Consider the following 20,983-nt stretch of genomic DNA (forward strand, 5'->3'; position numbering starts at 1 on the left):
TTGGGACGCACATTAGTTGAAAGGGCGCATTTAAAAACAAAAGAAATGTGTATACAAGGCGTCCCACGGCTATGCCACACGAAGGGAAAGTATCTTAAATACAGCAGATAGAAAATTTTGCTCACAGAAGACTTTATTTTTATTTTAAAAACAATTCGAACTGCATTCAAAGATTTTTGAATAGTCGCCTGTCTGAACTGCGAACCCGCCAAATGTGAAAAAAAAACATCTGTAATTTTACTATACCGAACGAAAGCCTCAATCATAAGGATTATTTTCTTCTAAATAACATAGCATCTTAAATAAAAGGAAGACCATAAAGCTAATAGGTTAAAGTGCAATGAAAAGCACGTTTGACTTTACACTTTGGACTTTGAATCGTTTTTGTGTGAAATCAATAAATTCAAAATAGAAACTTACCCCTAGAAAATTCTAGGTAGTTCAGTCGAGATTTCAATCTATCAAATCATGTTTAGATCTGGTACAATTTAAATGAAATCGTTTTACTTTCCATACTATCTAAATTGTACAAGATCTAAAAGATGTTAGATTGGTTTTCGTGAAGCAGGCTACTATGAGCTCCAAAACTAATTCTAGTTCTTCACTATTCCTCTGCAAATTAACATGGTAAAAGTGTGTTGATAGCAAGGGCGCATATTTTAGTTAAACAAATGTGATTTTTAAACAATTTTTTTGTTTAAATTCTTCCGTATCTTCAGAACGGCTTTTCATACTTTTTCATACATACAATACATACAATTTCATACTTTAACCCCTATTGTTAATGCCCATAGTTATATTATATGTATCAAAATTGTGCAACCATTTTTTTACCGGTAATATCCTTAAAGAGGATGAAGTAAACTTACCCACTCGCATGTTTAAACCCTCTTTTGAGAGGTTGATACGAGGCATAATGCGCGTACGCCGTTCCACGTGAACAGGCATGATTCATCAGGGCCCATTCACGTCGATCTCTGGATTCAACGCGGTTTAACAAGGGATGTGCTTGTCTGTAACATTGTTCGGTAACATATCGATATTCTGACAACGTTCTTCTTAACTTGTTTCCCGGATTTAATATTAATAAAAATGGGTTTAGATTTGACAAAAAAGCTATGAGTAGTAATGATAACAACGAAACCGATGTATGTGACACTTACACATGTGTCTACAATATTACAGTTTCAGGTTTATGCGTCACTTACGTGACAAAATTGACATAGATGAATATCGTCTTAGTTTTTGAGATAAGAGAGAACACATGTATGAAAGAAATAGAAAATTTTATTAGCATGCTTATGGAATGTAGATTATATTCATAATCAGTGTTGATTAGGCATGCTAAATGTACATTCGATGCTAGATACGTCTAACGTGCATTGGGAAATAATTCAGAAAATAAGCTTAAAGTAAGTTTTTAAGAAAAAATTTTCCAAATTATTTAAAAAAAGGTATTTCCATTTAACAAATAAAATTAAACAAAGTTTTATTGAATTGATATTCAATTATTTTTTGTGAAATTACTCCACTAGTTTGTTATAAGTATTAATACAAAGATCGAACACTCAGAAAAAATTCCTTCGAATAAAATAAAATTAAAGTTATGGCTTTATTTTCCTAAAGAAATTACATTAAATCGGTCTATTGTAATATTTTCTAAATACACGATAGACGTGTTACCTTTCCAGGGTCGACATGTATATACTCGCACTCTTATGCTATAGAAAGTTTTTTTTTATTTTTTTAAAAGACGAAGTTTTGCAAAAGACGTCCTCCAACTCCACTGTTTAAAATATCAATCGTTTCTACTAAATATTACAATCTTACGTAAATATAAATAATATTTACACATCTTTTTGTTGGATTTATGTTGAATTAAACAACACTAGCGTAGTTCGACAGAGATTTAGCCGACGCGTCGTCGACGTCGCGGATTACCGTGATTTCCCGAGGGGCTCGGACCGAAAAGACACCTCAACGCATCTCGATATTACTTTCCCATACTACGACAGCTGTCCCCACTCCATCCGGTAATTATTTTCTCCTAATTATTGTTTGGTGAAATTGATTACTATGACTTCCTTTTTGATGTGGGATTTTAGTCTTAGAAAGTTTCTGAAATCAGTTCACACGCACATACTACGAGACATAAGCAGTCTTACGTAGTTTTTTCTCGGATATAATGATAAATAGTTATTCAGTGTTTGCAAAAACTGAACTGTATTGATAAACGAATACTGAGAGTATTGTGCAATGATTATAATATATTAATGTTTGCTCTGAAAATAAAAACATCAGTGTCCACCCTCCGAGGCGTCGACAATGCATCACGAGGCGACATCCGGCGGAAGTGGCGTAACGAGGCCGTTGTTCCGCCCCCCGCGCCCGCGCACCCTTCACATTTTTCCCTCCCCATGGAGATTATTTCGAGCATTCATTCGATCTCAATACCATGGTGATGAATATAGGCTCGTATTAACAATTTGTCCTCCGGCTATTTATCGATGTTGGTACGGAAACTTACAAAAATAATAACTCGTGATGAAAAGTTTGAAAGAAATTTTTATAATGGGATCTGAGGGTTCCACTTGAAAAGAGATTTCAATGGCTCAATTTTCATACTAATTAAGAAAAATTGCTTTTGTAGGGTTTACGAATTTTAATTTTTAATATTTCGAAATTGTAATGAAATATTTCAGACGTTAGACAGGAATTGATAGATAAATGTAGCAGGAAAGAAAAAAGAAACTCTATTAATATTTCATTATCCAAGACGTAGGTATCTTTTTCCATTTCACTTATTTTGTTTATATCGATATAATCAGTATTCATACACATACACTATAAATCTTGGCAGGCAGAGACGACGCACTCTTGGGGCCCGTCCATACAAGGTAATGCTCAAAACTCAAATTTCAAAATGTGGGTAGGTATATAAAAAAAATATTATATATATATATAGTCGTCACCAAATAAGAGGCCAAATTTGACACTTGTCGTCGTGACGCAAATAGGGATGTGATCTAATCATATTGGTAAACACATTATACGATTTTCACGAGAAATCACTTCAAAATTTTAAAAGTTTGTGATAATTAAATTTTTATTGAATTGATATTCAATTATTTTTTTTTGTGAAATTACTCCACTAGTTTGTATTAATAATTATAACAAGTTTGTGATAGTTTAGATTATTTTTCGGTTCATTGTTCTTCAGGGGGCCTAAAGGCCAAATCGTGCAATTCTGTTAAAAGCAATTCATTTACAGAATTCCTTGCAATTCTTATTTTCGTAAAATTGTCCCACATTTCAATGAATTATATTCAATTCATTTAATTTTGATTTTATGATAATCACAAATGGTTTGTTACGAGAATTTAGTGTAAATAAGTATGTTCATCGATAAAACAACTACATAAAAAGATTAAATTACCAAAAAACCAAGGATTTCATAAATTTTCAATTATTTAGCTGGCAATAAGTTAAAAGTTGTAAATGTCAACAACAAACAATCTCAAATAATGTTCATAATTTGAAGTGGTATTTATCCTATTTCATGCTTATAATAATGTATAAATGTGTGTTTTTGTGATCAACAACAAAGCTTCCATGTATGGTTCACACAGACTTGATTGGATCAGCTTACAAAGTGTTGTATTGTATAATCATCACATCAATTACTTCGTGAAAATAAAACAAGTAAGTGATATAATTGAAGGTCTTTTCATTCATTTTCAAAGCGCTGTCGTTTTAATAATTAGTTTCATATTTTTAGATATGGAGAGATGTTCAAGAGTGTCTGAAGGTCTGTGGACCATTCTGCTTGACATGGAGCGCAACCCGAATCTAGCTAGGGCTCGAGGTTATAATAATAGTACTACCTGGGCTCTTTTAAATTTGATAAATTACACATTTATTTGCAATAGGTGTGGTCAGAGTATATTATGTATATACAGAATTATGTATATATGTATATATATATATATATATGTATATTATTTTAAATACACCTATTTTTATACATTTTTGTTTTAATATTTAATAAGTCAATATTTTTTCCGAGACATCCAAGTGACTCGGTGAAATTCAGCGATTAATTGCTTACAACACTATTATTAAAAAAAAAGCTTGAGGACGTAACTGTTTTCAAGACGTTTCGGAGTAACTCAGAATTGCATTTTTTTTGGAATTCGTGCGAAAACTACTGTTTTACTGTTTTGAAGTACTCTGCAAATATGTTTTGTCATATTATATAATGTTTCAATAAAATGTATTTTTTTTAACTCAATTATGTTAACAATTGTTTGTTTATTGTTTCGTTGATCGCATTCGAAGTTACGTACTATTTACTTCTTTAGCTGTCAAATTTGGCCTCTTATTTGGTGACGACTATAGCGTAGTCGTAAAAATACTGAGTAGCGCATATTTTTACGCGTGATGTGATACTTTATTACGACTACGTGAATGTGTATATTTTTTTAAATATCCACATTTTAAAAATTGAGTTTTGAGCGTTACTTATATTAACCGGCTCCAATGTGCGACGGACCTATGCTTGCTATATCTAAGCGCCAGGAATATTCCGCTATTCTCATACATGTTTTCATAAACGCTCGTTTGTTCAGGGTATCTTGGATCCTGACCGTTTAAGAACATCCTCAATGAATATATCGTCGTATTTTTATCTCCATTTGGCATAAAACTTCGTCTAATTGGGTATTAGCTATCATTATAGTTTCCAGGTAACTTTCTCACTCACGTTTTGAGTTCTCTTGGGCAAAGCCTCTTAGCTATAAGCTCGTCTAATTGGTGCTTCTAATGCTACATGGTACCTCGTTAGCGAAATGTTTATAGATTATGTGTAAATCTTTTGTTTACTTAGAGTGTTTTAAATAGAAATACTCATAATACAAAAACAATTGGCTTCATTTGACATGCAAATAAAAACATAAAGTACCTACTTACCATTCTAACAAGTAATTATGGGAAATAGCATAATTATAAAAGAAAAAATATTGATTTCCAGTAATTTCCTTTTAATTATTTAATTTAGTATAAATTCATATTTATAAAATAAAATATTTTGTAAAATGTATGTAGCGTAAATTGGAATGCACTTTGGTAAATTAAGCATAAGGTATTTAAATAAATAACTTTTGCGTTAATATAAATGACTTTACCATCTCAGTCAGCCGTGACCATGGAGCCTGCCAAGGGTCTGTAATATACGCTATTTAGATCTGACAAAATAGTTTCATTTCCTATGTGTCATAATCGCGAAAGCCTGAATTTGCTGCTGTCTACATAGGTAATGATATTGATAGTAAAATTGTATGTGAATCTATGTCCATTCCAGTAATTTGCATATTCCGAATGGCTACAACCGACAGGACCCTATGGACAAGAATGGACTTGTAAAAGGCCAAAAAGATAATAATAACTCCGGCCCTCTGCGTGGCAGTTCAACATGGTAACCATTCGGCCACGGAGGCAGTTCATGATGGAGATGAGGGAAGAGTAGTATAAATGTTTTTTATGAAAGATATACACTCTGGGATATTGGACACATGGCTGATCTGAGGACAAGCAGCAATCGGTGTCCATCGAGTTTTGGGATACTATGAAGAAGCCTACTTGAGTTCATGTCCCAACGGCAAGCCTGTACTTTTGAGTCTTTTTAATCGTATGGAATTTAGTTCTAAATACTAACATTGTATTCAATCAACAACGACAAGTGTGCCAAGAGGCTTATAGTTGACTCGGAATTAGTAGAGGCGAAGCTGCAGAGTCTTGAAGACCGCCGTGAAGTTGCCTACTTATCCGTATTCTACAAAATATATCACGGAGAGTGTGCGATGGAATTGCATAATTTGATTCCGCCTTCCCCTTTCTATCATCAGGGGACTAGACGTGGGCTGGGTTTCCACCCCTGTGTTGTGGATATTCTCAGGATTCGCACGAAGCGTTTCGCTTCTACATTTATATGGCGAGCGGCTAGAGAGTGGGCTTTCCTATCTGCGGACTTATTCCCCGAACGCTATAACTAGGACCTTTTCAAGGCGAGAGTGAATAGGCATTATTTAAGTTTGCATGTACATTGTCGAACTTATCATCACTTTCCAACAGGTGAGATGGAAAACATAATGATGAAATCTGCATGTATGAAAGGGCTCTCATGACTTCTCCAAAACCTTAAGTACCGATCCTCCAAAGGGCCAACATGTGGAGTTTGAACTGTAGTCGTGACCGGCGTGTCGATATAAATTTGAACGCAATAATTGACATGTTCAATTTGAGTCGTATCTATTAAGTAGGATAAGATTGTGAAAATGTTTTAGTATCAATTACGTTCCGAACAAAATAAAAGCAAGTCTTTTAACATACATATGGTAATAGGTAAGTAATAAAAGGCGTAAACAGTTTCCTTATGGAAAACTCATGCGCAGCGTTAGGACATAAATGGATTGATGATTATGATTTACTATACTTTGCCGATTGGTGTAAATGATCTTTAAAGTTCTATACCTCTGTACCTCATAACTGCAGAACAGAGCAGGCACTGTGACATTTCTGTAGTGACTGTGAGTGAGTGTGTAGTGTCTGTGTGAAGTAGATAAAAGATTGTGAGATTTTGATAAATAATTCTCATTAACATTTAAAAAGAGCTCGAATACTTTGGCCAGTGACGCGGTGTATGTGTTTAATATATGTGTACCCGACAACCACATCAATTACCCGGTCTCAAACTAGAGAATTCCAGAGTAAATTCCGCTTCTCTGGTATTCATAGTACAGGTACTATGAATACCAGAGCAGCGGAATTTACTCTGGGGCACATCCCAGAACACCCAGACCAGAACCAATTCAGAAAAGTTCATTTCCAAATCGGTGGTACCGGCAATCAAACCCGGGATCTGCGCTTCCACAATGTCAACCGTTAGGTCACCGAGGTCGTCAAATATATTTACTTATATATCAAATATATTTTATTATATATTATTACACAAGATAATGTGAAACAAATGAAGTCTTTTTTTAAAATATATTTAGGTATTTATTTGAGAAATATCCAGGGGTATGTTTTAATCTTTTAGACTCAGCGTGAAACAAAAAGGGTTGCACTGTTGCCACGTTAATCAAATTGGGCCGGAAATTCCGAATAGCCATTGTGCTCGGCGAAATTTAATATCCTTAATGTTTTGGTTAGTCTTTTGTTTTGTTTGTTAAAAACGATAAGTTTTATTGTATAACATTTTGTAAATATTTTACTGAAAAAGTTGATTTCAAAGTGTATCAACTCTACTCAAATATGGAACTACTTCTAATATGTGTTACGTATTAATGTAATATTTTTAACCGACTTCAAAAAAGGAGCAGGTTCTTAATTTTTTATACTATTATTATTACTTGTGTATGTCACGTGATTACATCGGCATTTTGTGAACCGATTTTGATGATTATCTGTTGGAAAGAGGGTACCTCAGTATTGGTCCTATTTAAATTTGAAGAAAATGTTCCACCTCCAAGTGTGGCAAACTAGGGGATGAATCTAATTTCGCTCACTTTCCGGTAACCGATTTTAACAAAATTTGGCAAATCTTGAAACTTTTCAGGTCGGTTTTTTTCTTAGAGGATGGAAAAATTGGTTTCGATAGTCTAAGGTTTTTTTATAAAAAAGTTATGACTTGTTATGTCAGATTCATGTACTACCAATTTAATTATGAAAGAAACCAAATCGCGGCTGTAACCACAGACCACATAAATGTTGTAACTGTGATAAACCCTTACACTATGGAATTTTTCCTTTTTCTAAGGATAAACCACAGTAATAAAAAAAAAATCTATGGTGAAAATTTAAATATAGAAACTGAAAATTACAAAAACAATTCTTTGCTGAAAATTATACCTTACGTCATTTACCTAGAAACAGTTTCATATCTTTATGAGTGCATTTACATACATATAAAGTAAGTAATCACATATAAAGACATAAAAAGATCGATAGTAATAATAATAATAATAATAATAATAATACTTTTTATTTCTCCACAAAATACAACAACAAATAAGAAGTACATAAACAATCTTAGTAATTTTAGAACAGTATTTTGTAGGAGCTGGTGCTTGCTATAGGCTTAACACCTGTGCTACAAGTCACCAGGCCCCAACCCTTGCAAATGAAACATATGTTACTAAGTATACATATACCAACCACAAATTATATACATGAGAGAAAAAAAATAAAATAAATAAATAAGTTACGGTAACAGAAAAACCTTCGAGATAATTCTTTTATGTGCACGCGCTGTGTGTGTGTGTGTTTTTGGTTGTGTGTAATTTGGAATACATGTGTGTGTGTGTGTGTGTGTATTTGTGTGCGCGCGAGTGTGTTTGGGTGTGTGTGATTTGGATAGATGTGTGCGTGTGTGTGCATGTAAGTGTGTGTATCAGTTACGGAACATTAAGTTTGATTCAGACTATTGGATGAAGCAACTTTTCCGTATCATCATAATTTAATTTTTGCAACCAGTTTGCCAACCTCTTCTTACATTCGAAATTATTCAACCCAAAAATGTGAAGCTCTCGATGGAGTTTATTGTACAGAAAATATCCAAGGAAACAGAAAAATCTGTGGCTAAAGGCAGTCCTCAGTCGGTCGCAAGAGGCCACTATGCAATTTCGCCTATCAGAGCCACTGTCATAAGGTGTAAGGGTGTGTTGTCTCAACACCGTCCAGAGGATAAAAAGTTGCCTAACAGTAAGAACTTGACAAAAGTCATAAAGATCCGTAGTAGGAAAACGGTACGGTTTGAAGCAGGCAACTTTCAGAATCACTCTTTGTGCTCGCTCCACAAGAATAAAATGAGTCCTAGCGGCCCCACCCCAGACGGAAATGCAATAAGTAAATAAGCTTTGTCCTAGAGCAAGGTATACCATTTTCATGATGTAGGGGTCTGCTACGTGACGGAGAGACTTAAAGATGTAAATGAGCTTCCGAATGCGCGCTGATAATAAATTAATATGCTGTCTAAAATTAAGATTTGAGTCAATCAGCACTCCAAGGTATTTTATACTGTTTGTAATTTCCAAAAAGGTTGTAGATACTGAAACGTGGTTGGAGATGACGGCAATTTTGAGTTGTGAGTTATCAGATATAGTATGGTTGCGGATTGAAAAAGGGACTACTTTTGTTTTTTCTGCATTAAGTGTGAGAAGATTGTCGTTGAGCCACCTCCTTACCACACTAAAACCAGCTTGTGCAGATTGATAGGTCTCATCCCAATCCGCACCAGAGAATATCAGCGCGGTGTCATCAGCGTATGAGAAAATTTTACAGTTCTGAAGCTGTAAATCACAAAGGTCATTGATATATACTAGGAACAGTGTCGGACCCAGAATGCTTCCCTGTGGAACTCCGAACGTAATGGGTTGGGCGTCGCTAGTATACGCACCAATTTTTACATACTGAGTTCTCTCCGAGAGGTAGCTTCTAAATATATCAAACTGTGGTCCCCTCAGTCCCAGTGATTGCAGCTTATGTAATAGTCGGGGTATCGAAACCGTATCAAATGCCTTGGCCAGATCCAGAAATATACCGAGACATCCACGTCGGTTATCCAAGTTGATGACCACATGATCAACTAACTGATGTACAGCATCTGCAGTCGATCTACCCTTCCGAAATCCGAACTGGTTAACGGATAGAAGGTGAGTGGTTTCCAAAAAGTTAACCAGCCTGTTGTTGAGAATGCGCTCAAGAATCTTTGACAAGGCTGATAGGACTGAGATGGGCCTATAGCTGTTGAAACGGCCCCGATCCCCCGCCTTATATATAGGGTGTATAACCGCTGTTTTAAATTGTTCAGGAAAAACTCCTGTAGAGATACTGAGATTACAGATGTACGTGAGCGGCGGTATGATGAGGTTTTTGTATCGTCTTATAAGACTTCCAGAGATATCATCCCATCCCGTTGCACAATCCGCCTTTAGAGAGTTAATTAATTGCTCCACTTCACGCTCATCTGTCTCCAGCATAGCAAAAGATTTACCATAGAACCTCTCAGGCAGATTATAATTTGATCCCGAGCTCTGCATATTGGTGTGTGCCAAATTAGGGCCCACATTTACAAAGAAATGGTTTACCAAATCAATTGAACTTTGAGGTGAACTTCCTACTTTCAAAAGTAAATCAGCTATGTTTTTTGGTTTGTTTACATTGGCAACTTTACCAATGGCTTCCCACAGTCGCCTTCCATCTCTGCCAGCCTTTCTAATTTCTTCCCTTTCGAAGTGTCTTTTTGCGTTTTTTATGCGAGCGTTACAAAAATTTCGATACCTTTTATAAGAGAGTTTGAGAATTTCATCATTAGGATGTTTTTTTAGTTTCCTATACAGATTGTCTCTATGCCTCATGCATTTTATTAGGCCCGGGGTAATCCAAGGCTTCAGCGCTCTCCGCCTATGAGATACGTAATAGGATTTAGTGCATCTTTTAATGGCCAGACGAATAGGAAGAATCAAACATCGAGTAGCAACGTTTACATCATTAGTGGAATATACCGTGTCAAAATCTATTTGATTGATGGCTTCATCTAGTTCAATAAAGTCGATCCTGGAGATTTTGCGACATGGAATTCGACTATTTGTTTCGACAGAGAGTAGGACAGCGTAGTGGTCAGTAATTGTTGCATCTAAGACTAGCGTTGTGGCCGCAAGAGAGGTTCTCAATATAGTGTGGTCAATGCAAGTCCCGCTATCTTCTCGTGTAGTAAAAAAGTGACCGGGGTATAAACCATAATGAGCTATTAGGTCCTGGTAATCAAGAGAGGTGGTGTCAAATTTATTTGGTGTGATATCGATATTTATATCTCCTATTATGGCTACAGTTCCAAAAGCTGACAAACCACCAAGAACATCCCCCAGTGAAACTAGAAAGTTATCAATGCTAACAAAGGCAATAAAAAGGGATAGTAAGTAATAAGTAATAAATTAATTCGAAATTTATTTGAAGGCTATGAATAGATAGATAAAAACGCCCGATAAAAAATCTGAAAATACAAATGCATCGTTACGAACATTAAACAGTAGTTTAATTATGATTGCGTGTGCTTAACAATAGTTTTCAGTGACACAAAACGTTGTTAATGGCGGAACTGCATTAGCCGGCGTGCAATTATTGGTTATCGTTGATTTCCTTTTTTAAATAAGCTAAAAAAGCGCCTAAAAAATATTCGATTAATTTATTTCGTGGAATCTTTAAGCCTGTCTATTCAAAAGTTGATAATTTGCAGATATTATTTGCCTTTGACATTCGATGTAAAATTTCGCTAATTGAAATTGACGTACGTGACGGTCTGAACTATGACATATTGTAACCTTTAGCACGATTGGAAGAGTTACAGTTCCAACGCAAAAGTTATTTACACGGTACAATGCAGACATTCTGTGTTGTGATGCACACTTGGTATAATAAAACATCTGCAAAATGACAACTTTTTAGGAGAGAAGTTTAAAAGAATTAGTCGATAACGTTATTATTCTTGAATGGGAGATTTACAAAATTTCACATATATACATCTTTTGTTATGAAATAAGTACTTCGTAATATTTTATGACTTCCACGTGATAAAATGACCTTTGACGTATGACTTTATTATACCAAGGAAACGATATGATTTAAACTGTGTCAAATGTATACACACATCAAAAAAAGTTTGCGATCACTTCGAAAAACTGAAATCTTTTTTGTTACTGTAGATTATATTATGATTTTTTCTCCTTTTTAGATTCTTTATTAAAAAATAAATTAGAACATAAAACAATGACCCCGTTCAATTGTTTTTTCATATAAAAAGGCTTTCAGTCCTAGCTTAAGCTCATTCAGAAATCTGATTTAGTCAATTATAACCGACTCAAGATATTTTTCGCGGAAAGTTGTGATTGAAAAAATGCCAAGAGGATTATCAGAGGTTTTACGAGCTAGAATAGTAACTTTGAGGGAAGAAGGATACACCACGAGAGTAATAGCACGCAGACTTGCTATATCCCAATCCTGTGTCGTGGCTACGTTGCAGAGGTATCACGGAATGGGGAATTTAGCTGACCGACCCCGCAGCGGTCGCCCAACTGTTTTGACAGCTGCCCATAAGCGCTATATTAGATTGCTGGCAGCCCGTGATCCAACAATCAACGCCACTAAAATAAAAGCAGAAGTTAGGGCCGCCTCTGGGCTTGAAGTTAGCACGCAGACCGTTCGCAATTGCTTGCACCAGGCTGGATTACGAGCACGGAGGTCTTGGCGAGCTCCGCTCAATTCCCGGCAACGTCAACAACGAAGATTGCAGTGGGCTAGACTTCGGCAAAATGAAGAAGGTGAGGACGAAAACATTTGGCTAAACTGTCTCTTCGTTGACGAATCCCGAATCAGCACTCATCCAGATAACCGACGTGTCCGTGTCTGGAGAAGACCAGGCGACCGTGAAAGACAAAGAACTGCCACTGGAACAGTTCAGCAAGGCGGAAAATCGGTGTCCTTTTGGGGTGGCATTATGATTGGAGCTACAACGCCTTTGATCCCGTATCGGGGCTTCATGACAGCAGACATGTACAAAGCAGTTGCTATTGATGATATCGTCAGACCATTCCGAGTAAACCATGGGCACCAATTTGTACTGGTCGATGATAATGCGCCCGCACATCGAGCTCAACGAGTCAATGCTGCTCTTCAAGAATACGATATCACACGATTAGACTGGCCTGCCGGCTCGCCCGACTTAAACCCAATAGAGCACGCGTGGGATGCTCTTAAACGAGCATTATGGAACCGTGAGCCACGTCCCCAGACAGTTCCAGAGCTCAGGGAAGCCGCTATTGAAGAATGGGATAGGTTACCCCAGGAAATGCTGGATAACTTGATCCTCAGCATGCCCAGGAGGATCTTCGCATGTATTCGAGCCAGGGGAGGAGTTATTTTATATTGAATTCACACCTTTTAATAATAAATTGTTGTTTAAGTTTAATTAAACAGTCTTTTTCTTTCTATGAAATTTCTATCACTATTACATTATGATTAATGGCTCAATTTTTTTAAATAAATAATAAAAAATAGTTTTATATTTTAATTTCAAACAGGGTATTCCTATTTAAAGAAAGCATACAACATAGATTTTTTCTTGATAAAGTTAAATTTAAAGAATTATAGGAGCTTATGCTATTGATCGCAAACTTTTTTTGATGTGTGTATAGAATGTAACAAATCTACAAACGTTTCCGAAGATTGCAATGCTAATAATGTGCTATATGTACACATTATTCAGTTTCGTAGGTTACTTGCAGTTTCAGAGTCAGGGATATTCCATTTGACGGCTTGATATTGTAATTCTTTCGCATATTGTGCTCCCACAATACTCGTTGAATAGCAGAACCTGCAGAAGGCCCTGGATTTACTAAGCGGAAATCTCGATACTGGCGAAATCCAAAAAGGATGTCGTTGATAAGCAAACAGAAGTAGACGAAAAACTTGAACGTAGCACTATGTTTTATTTATTATCAAAAAGAAGATGTTGTTTGATTGTGATAGTGATGTTGCGTTTGACAATTTGTGTACTCAAGAATTAATAATTAATGTTAATGAGGATTCAAGAGATAATTCCCGTTCATATGGAAAAGAATCCGACGATTCATTATAGTGAATTTATTAATGATGAATATTTATTATATAATTTATATATTTATTATAGAATATAATTTATTAATAATTAATTAATTATGAATTATAATGAAGAATAAGAATTTTTTATAATTATTTATAATTTATCTCAATTTATCATAAATTATTACAGTGGTATCAAAATTTATCAACTTGAATCATCTTCGTTATATAATAAGTTGGCTCGATAAATATCGGAGCTAAAGTGCAGGTCACTTCACTAAAATAAAAATATAAAAGAGTCTAGGAAGTATCGCATTTTTTGTCTGTGGTAGTCATAGATTTAGTATATGGTACTAAATCTATGGTGGTAGTATGTCAATAATTACGGAACTTCAAAGGCATGCATATATCAAAAGTTAAATAAATGGTTGGATGGAGTATGTTACCTTTCCTTTTTCAAATAATAAATAAAACATTTGGGACTCTACAGAATATAAATTCAATTTATATAGTTCCCTTGATTTCTCCCTGCACCTAAATTCTTTTTTTATAGCGTTAAGCCTCTTATCGCTGTTTCCAGTTGAAGTAGTTGCGTTCTACTAGGTACTTTGTATGTAGTTTTATTTTACGTAACAGGCATCATATTTTTTAGATGTTTATTTATTTTATTTAATATAATTATAAGTATTTTATACCTTACCTAAGTACATTTACAGTAAATAATTGAATAAAATAACGTATTTAACACTTAAGTTAATTAAACTAAAACTTAAAATAATGGGGAACAAAACCATTTCTGTTTCAACACAAGTTGCGGAAAACGACGAAAGGAAAATGCGAAATTTTCAAACATAGCATTAGAGTGGGGGTGGAAAGTCGGCGGGACGCGGGGTGCAGCAGGGTTGGATGTAAACACAAAGGTTCTTCGGCGGCAGTCACGTGGCGCGCACCGGGGGCGCATCACTCTTAAGGGTGGAAACGCGATCAAAATTAAAAGTAAAACATTGAAAACATGCTTACATTTTTAGTAAGACAAAGTAAAAGAACTTTCTTTTGTAACGTGGTTGTTCGTTATGCCTTCCATATCTTCAAGTGCTGATTTAAAAAAACTATTGTCTTCGAAATTCAAAAGTGCGCGCGAATGCAAACCTTAGGAGTGATGCCCTCCGGACATCGATGTGGCCCTATAAATCTACATATTGTTTATTAAAAATATAACACCCACATAATTTATGTAATGGACAATAACATCAATGTTCATGTATTGAATTTAGAGTAATTGTATTATATATAATACAAGAACAACTCTAAAGAATATCAATGCGAAACATATCAAAATAAAATTATCATATCTCATAAATAATATCATAATAAATGTAATTAACTAAAGTAAATATGTAGAATAAATGTGGTAGAAATTATTATTATAAAATGTAATCGTCGAAATTGTTTACAATATATTGAGGTAAGTTATTGCAAATTATTTATTTATTAATAATATATAATTTTTATGTAATAGCAATTTAAAGTAAAAAAAAACAGGATGACGTTTATCTAACCCTTCTTTAATGCAAAACTTACTATAGCCTTGTTACTTTCTTTAACAAGACTGTTAATAAGAAACAACACAGAACAATTAAATTAGAGGTCCTTCATAAAATTCCCTATGAATCTCCGTTTTTTTTTATTACACTTACAAGTAATTTTTTACTTCATTACTAATAATTACTTAAAAAACAATTGTTTATAAATTTAACAATATATTCATTATGTTTGGATACTTTTGTTACAATTTACAATACACAAGTCATAGTTATTATAATTATAATAAAAATCTCACACAGAACACTAAATAATAAAAACTTAATTTATTCTTTATTATTCCTACGAGATTTTTAATATAAATCATTTCGAACTCTACCCAAAATGCACTATTTTATAAATGATTGGTATATTATTGTGATAGATTAAGAAATGATTGAGGAGTTATTTTGTTTTATTTTTTTTTTTAAGTTCATATTGGTATGCACATAGTTCTTTGAAAAGGTTTAACAATGTATGAACAACGTTCTCAAAAAGTTGCTGTGTTCTCGTATTAGTTAGTTGTAGCTGTAGTAGGGCCACTGTCAGTTAAAATATTCTTTTTATCCTCTGTTATGTGTGATTTTTTATTACACAATTTAATAAACAGTATCTTGCCCTCATTGTTTTTGGTTTGTATTATGTTTGTGTTACGTTCTGGTATTATAAATATTTTTTTGCTATTTTTACTATACAACACTCAAGGACATTATATGAGAAATGCTAAAGAAGGTTGGATTATGATAATGTTCATACAAACCACTGGCCACACATACCAGACCATTTAATAGAAGAAGTTTATTCTTTTTTTTAATTCAACGTTCTGGTGCATGTGGCCACCAAATATAGGGTGAATTATGATGAACATCGTTATCATGTTATCGTAATTCAACTTATATTTAGTGTTTCTCTAAATATGTCCATGAATGCATGTACTGTACATTTCAGTTAAGTTACCGGTTCTGCACAATTGTGTATCTATTTGTAAATGTTTTATGTGTTCTTAAACAATATAGGTTATGGCTGAATAATTATAATGTAATAATATTTAGCGAGTACGTAATAAATAATAGAATAATAAGTTTATTTGACACATTTGTTTTTTATTTTTTTTATTTTGTATACATGTATGTTATTTATACCTATGTGGTGACTTTCTCAATCTCAAACAAATAATTAATCAAGAGAAACAGTATATATTCCCGATTATTCCCATACAAGACAGAGGATGAACGAACACATATTTTCTATAAAAAAAATAAAATAAAAACAGAAACAACACATACGTTTTGTAGAAGCGTTGATTTGTTTCACGCGTTGCTAGAAATAATTAGAAGCTATCCTGTATATGAATTTGACGGATTTAATTTTATTGACCAACTTCAGATTCAAATTATATGAACAAAAGGATCATTATCAATCTATTTTCCTACCCTAGAAAACATAAAGAAACATGTGTGCGGAATAATTGAATATTCGATATCCCGCATTCCCGACTATCAGTCAAGAGTTGTTTGCGTCAGCGGCTAATAGGGTTATTAAATTTCGAGATAATTTATTCAATTACTCCCTTTTAGACAATGGCCGTGGGGGGCGGGGCGAGCGAGCGCCCGCCCTGCTATCGCCACCTGAAATCTGTACCTAGTTGTTACCGTTGATGTTTGTACAGGTTCCATTTTGGAAACATCCTACTCCTATATATGAACATGCAATAGTATACATTCGACATTGATTTTATGTCGAAAATATATTTCGTCCTTTGATTAGTCCCTTGAAAATATGTAGGTATGTCCAAAAGTACACAACTAATTTGGGTAAAAGAACAAAATAGGCATTTCTTGCCAATTATATTTAACAAATTAGAGTTTTTGAGAGACAGAGAATTGTTACGTAATTCTCTTTGTAGAAATAATTAAAATTGATACTTCTTGAAACCATGTAAATTTAATTAAAATCTACCATTGAGAAGTCTACACCAGTTTTGATTAAATGTACTCGTATTAGGTATAACTATAAATTTGTGATTTTGAGTGTAACTTCGCCAATAAACTGTTTTCGCAGTTTGGTAAGATATTGCATTGTTTTCTTGTATGCCTTTTGTATGAAATAAAATAAATAAATTTATTGTGCAACTCTACATCATTTCGACTAATTGTAACAAAGGATGTGTTAATTAGAATTTAGAGATTTATGAAAATCAAGATATTGCTAGTATAATATTCACTATATTTCAAGGCAATGCAACTTATAGTGCCTTAAGTATGTACATCACATAAATTGTTCAGGATATCCATATCGAGTTCCAAGGTTTTCGCAATTGTTACACAGTGAGAATGAAAATATTTTTAGGATCTACATCGCGTATATTTGTTTTTTAGATATCAACGATGCTAAGTTGGATGCATTACTTTCAGAATAAGTAAAAGCCAGCGTGTGAATATGAAGGAAATATGATATGAAATGAACCTGCAAAATTAGTATAGGTATACAATGCGTTTTTTTGTATTTCAGTTACTTTGTGCCTTAAGATACGAGTTCATATCCAATTTACCGAAATCTGATAAAATTATTACTAATAATCACAAATTAACGTAGACTAATTTTGCACGAAATATTGAATCTTTTAATTTGATATTTACCAAGATAACCTATTTTTATTACGCTATTTGTATATACATTAATGTATAGGATAGTTACTACTTAATTAAGAATTACATTCCACGAATATTATTGGACCAATTTCCCCAAAGGAGTAAACGTAAGCATCTTCTAGACGAGCGTTTATAGTGCTCGTTCATTTCTAGGTGAGGTGGAGGACTAATGTAAATAATAATAATATTGTTAGCCCATATATACTACCATTATCGTTGAATAATGCGTATTACGTACTACACACACATCATTAAATTGCTTTGGATATGTGTGCAGGTTTCTTCACGTTGTTTTTTATTCACCGCAAACCACATGGTAAATTTCAAATTAAAGTTTGCACATAAATTTCGAAAAAGTCCGAGGTGCAACCCGGATTCATACCCACGACCTTCCCACGATCTTCAGCTTGAGAAGCTGTAGGTCAAACTAATAGAATATATAATATTATACATAAATATAAAATGCCTATATGAAATTTAAATCAACATTAAAACTATATTCCTACTTATATAACGTTATGTATAAAAGATACCAATTTAGCATTGGGAATGCATGAGAATATTAAATAATACTCCAAGAAAATAACAGTGCCATCTCTTATTTCTAAAACACACAAATCGTACCTGTTTCCAATATTTGAAACCAAAGTTTTAAGCTGAATTTTATTGCTTTGCGAGTAACCTGAGACATATCCCCTAGGAGCGATCGGTCGGTAAACAAGTGATTTGCCACTCGCGGGACTGCGATTCTCGATTTAGCAACAAATAGCATTTTATTTATTGTTCCTAAGATATTTTCGACATGTGATTTAAACCAGTGATGATGATGAAATGAAATGGAAATGAAATTATTTATTGGTAACAATGTTTTACGTTACAAGTCAGTGGCGATATCATTAAATTCGTAAAACAAACAATCATCTATTACGCTACATTTTCATATATCCTTCAATCTGTATAGCTTGCTGTGTTAGCCAATTATATAGTGTATATGTAGATATACACTATATAATTGGCTATTAATAATGTACAATATTTTACAAGGTTTGAAAGTAGTTTCACAATATTTAAAAATATTGTACATTTGCTATTGTTATATATGCATCATGATGGCTTTCCTATACAATAAATAAATAAATAAATACATCAAGTCAATGTTTAAGTCATTGAAAATGAATTATAAAATATTAATAATTCATCGCATTGCATTTGCAATAGTTACATTTGCATTATATTATATCATAAAAATACTAATAATAAAATAAAATACAATAACAAGTAATTAGAGATAAATTTTATTACGATTACATTACATTGAAATGAGGAATTCTATGGATGATGTAATTTAATTTTTATGTACAAAAATCTTAGTGACTGCGGCAATAAGCAACATTTCTGTTTTTTTAGTGTAATAAGGTCATATCTGCAACATGGCAACTTTGCCAGAGAGCCGATTCAATATTCTACAACGAAATTAGTCGAAAATGCTCTTTTATGCTTAATTATAGGAGTTACACAATTTAACAAACACAATTTAATTTGCTTTTAAATTATGTAATTCGGATAGTTTTCACGACTTTCACGTGATAGAAGCCAATGAATTGTTATCCGTAGAAGAGTAAAAACCAAGTTTGTCTGGATGACATTCCTGCAAATTGATAGCCCGAAGTCACGAGTTGTTTCAGCATCTATTGATGAATTTTATTTTATCTTTTTTTTATGATGCCTAGTGACGCGACGAACAAGTCGTGGGCCTGGTGGTAAGCGACACGCCTGTCCATAACAGTTGCAGTGCCACTTAGAGCTTTAAACCGCAAAGATCTGAGGGGCATCCCACTCCGGCTGTCATGCTGAGACATAAGTTGACAAATCCCATGTGCCTGTAATTTCACCAGCACCCTTACCCTTAAAAACCGGAAGCAGTAATACTCACATTACTGTTTGGCGGCAGAAATAGGTAATGTCTCAACATTTAAAAAAGTCTTAGTCTAGTGATAACCATTAAAAATAAAATTGGCACCTCTACAGTCAATTTACATTTAGAACGACATAAGAAAATACTGAAGGTGACTTATGAAACAATCTATTCGATACACTGCCAACAGACGATTTCATTTCCAAAAAAGATGTTGAGGACTGGAAATTAAAAAAAAGCTGTTTTAAACAATTCTACAAGTTCTACTAATACTAGAACTTGTAGATTAATTATATGGCAAATATTTTTATTTTAGGCGGACAACATTGTCTTTTCTCTTCTCAAAACAGATCATGCAATAAATAATTAAAATCTTCTGTTAAAAAAAACCTTTTTGTAGCAATAAGCGCGTAAATCGAAAATTTTAATTGAAATACATTTCGTTGCTTATTTTAGTTAGTTCTATGAGCCTGTGAATAAAGAACAGTGGAAGTTTCGCCATCACCTTAGACAATATCATACAAAACCTGTTTATTTGTAATCTATAATACCATGTAACGTGTTCGTATTTTTATGTACAATAAATTATTATTATGTTACATTAGTATTAGTGTCGTTTTTGGGTATTTTTGTCAAACTATGTTGTTGTTTTTTCTTCTTTCCGTTAAGGAAAAGGCAAACATTTAAAATCATACCGCTAAATCTTGGTGAATTGCCAAGACTTCAGTTCATGATACATATATGTAATACGTAGGTATACATATGTCTTTGGTGCTTAGAGGATGGAAAAAAATAAGCTTTGGTGGGTCATCAAATCAGTTGCAAAATTTCAAACCAACACTAGAAACTATTCAAAAGGCGGAAGATTGACGTAAGGTGATTTGATTACAATCTTTTTGATTCGTGTTAGCTGACAGTACTAGAGCTAAAGTAATACAATTCAATGTATAACACATTTCGCGTTATCTTTCTTCCAATCGAAGTCTATAACTATATTATATAGTTACAAGAGCGCACATATGAACGGGAGCACTTGAGTCGGGTCCCCCAGGAGCGATCGTTGGGCAAACATCGGGACGCTCTCAACGTCACGGATTTACTAAAGCAATGGGTTTTGTTTCACGTTTTCCGTCGTTGTTTCTCACAGATTTACTAGTCACGTATATCACGGTATATAGAATCT

General features: G+C 33.8%; 1 protein-coding gene across 1 annotated transcript; it reads right to left on the reverse strand.

Annotated features, from left to right (window-relative positions):
• Positions 1-8,474: 8,474 nt before the first annotated feature.
• Positions 8,475-16,910, reverse strand: LOC113227090. The gene is made up of 2 exons (XM_026459963.1): positions 16,802-16,910; positions 8,475-10,930 (listed from the first exon to the last, which is right to left on the reverse strand). Exons 1-2 carry the CDS (start codon positions 16,908-16,910, stop codon positions 8,475-8,477), a joined length of 2,565 nt encoding a protein of 854 aa, XP_026315748.1.
• Between the last annotated feature and the right edge of the window lie 4,073 nt (positions 16,911-20,983).

Source organism: Hyposmocoma kahamanoa, unplaced genomic scaffold (genome assembly GCF_003589595.1).
Source record: "Hyposmocoma kahamanoa isolate Upper Pololo Valley unplaced genomic scaffold, ASM358959v1 202, whole genome shotgun sequence".
Classification (NCBI taxonomy): Eukaryota; Metazoa; Arthropoda; class Insecta; order Lepidoptera; family Cosmopterigidae; genus Hyposmocoma; species Hyposmocoma kahamanoa.

Coding starts and splice junctions, on each gene's coding strand:
- LOC113227090 (XM_026459963.1), bottom strand. CDS start 16,910: ATGGAACCTGTACAAACATCAACGGTAACAACTAGGTACAGATTTCAG. Junction 10,931..16,801: donor CGGCCATTGTCTAAAAGGGA/GTAATTGAATAA, acceptor ATAACTTTCTAG/TTTCACTGGGGGATGTTCTT.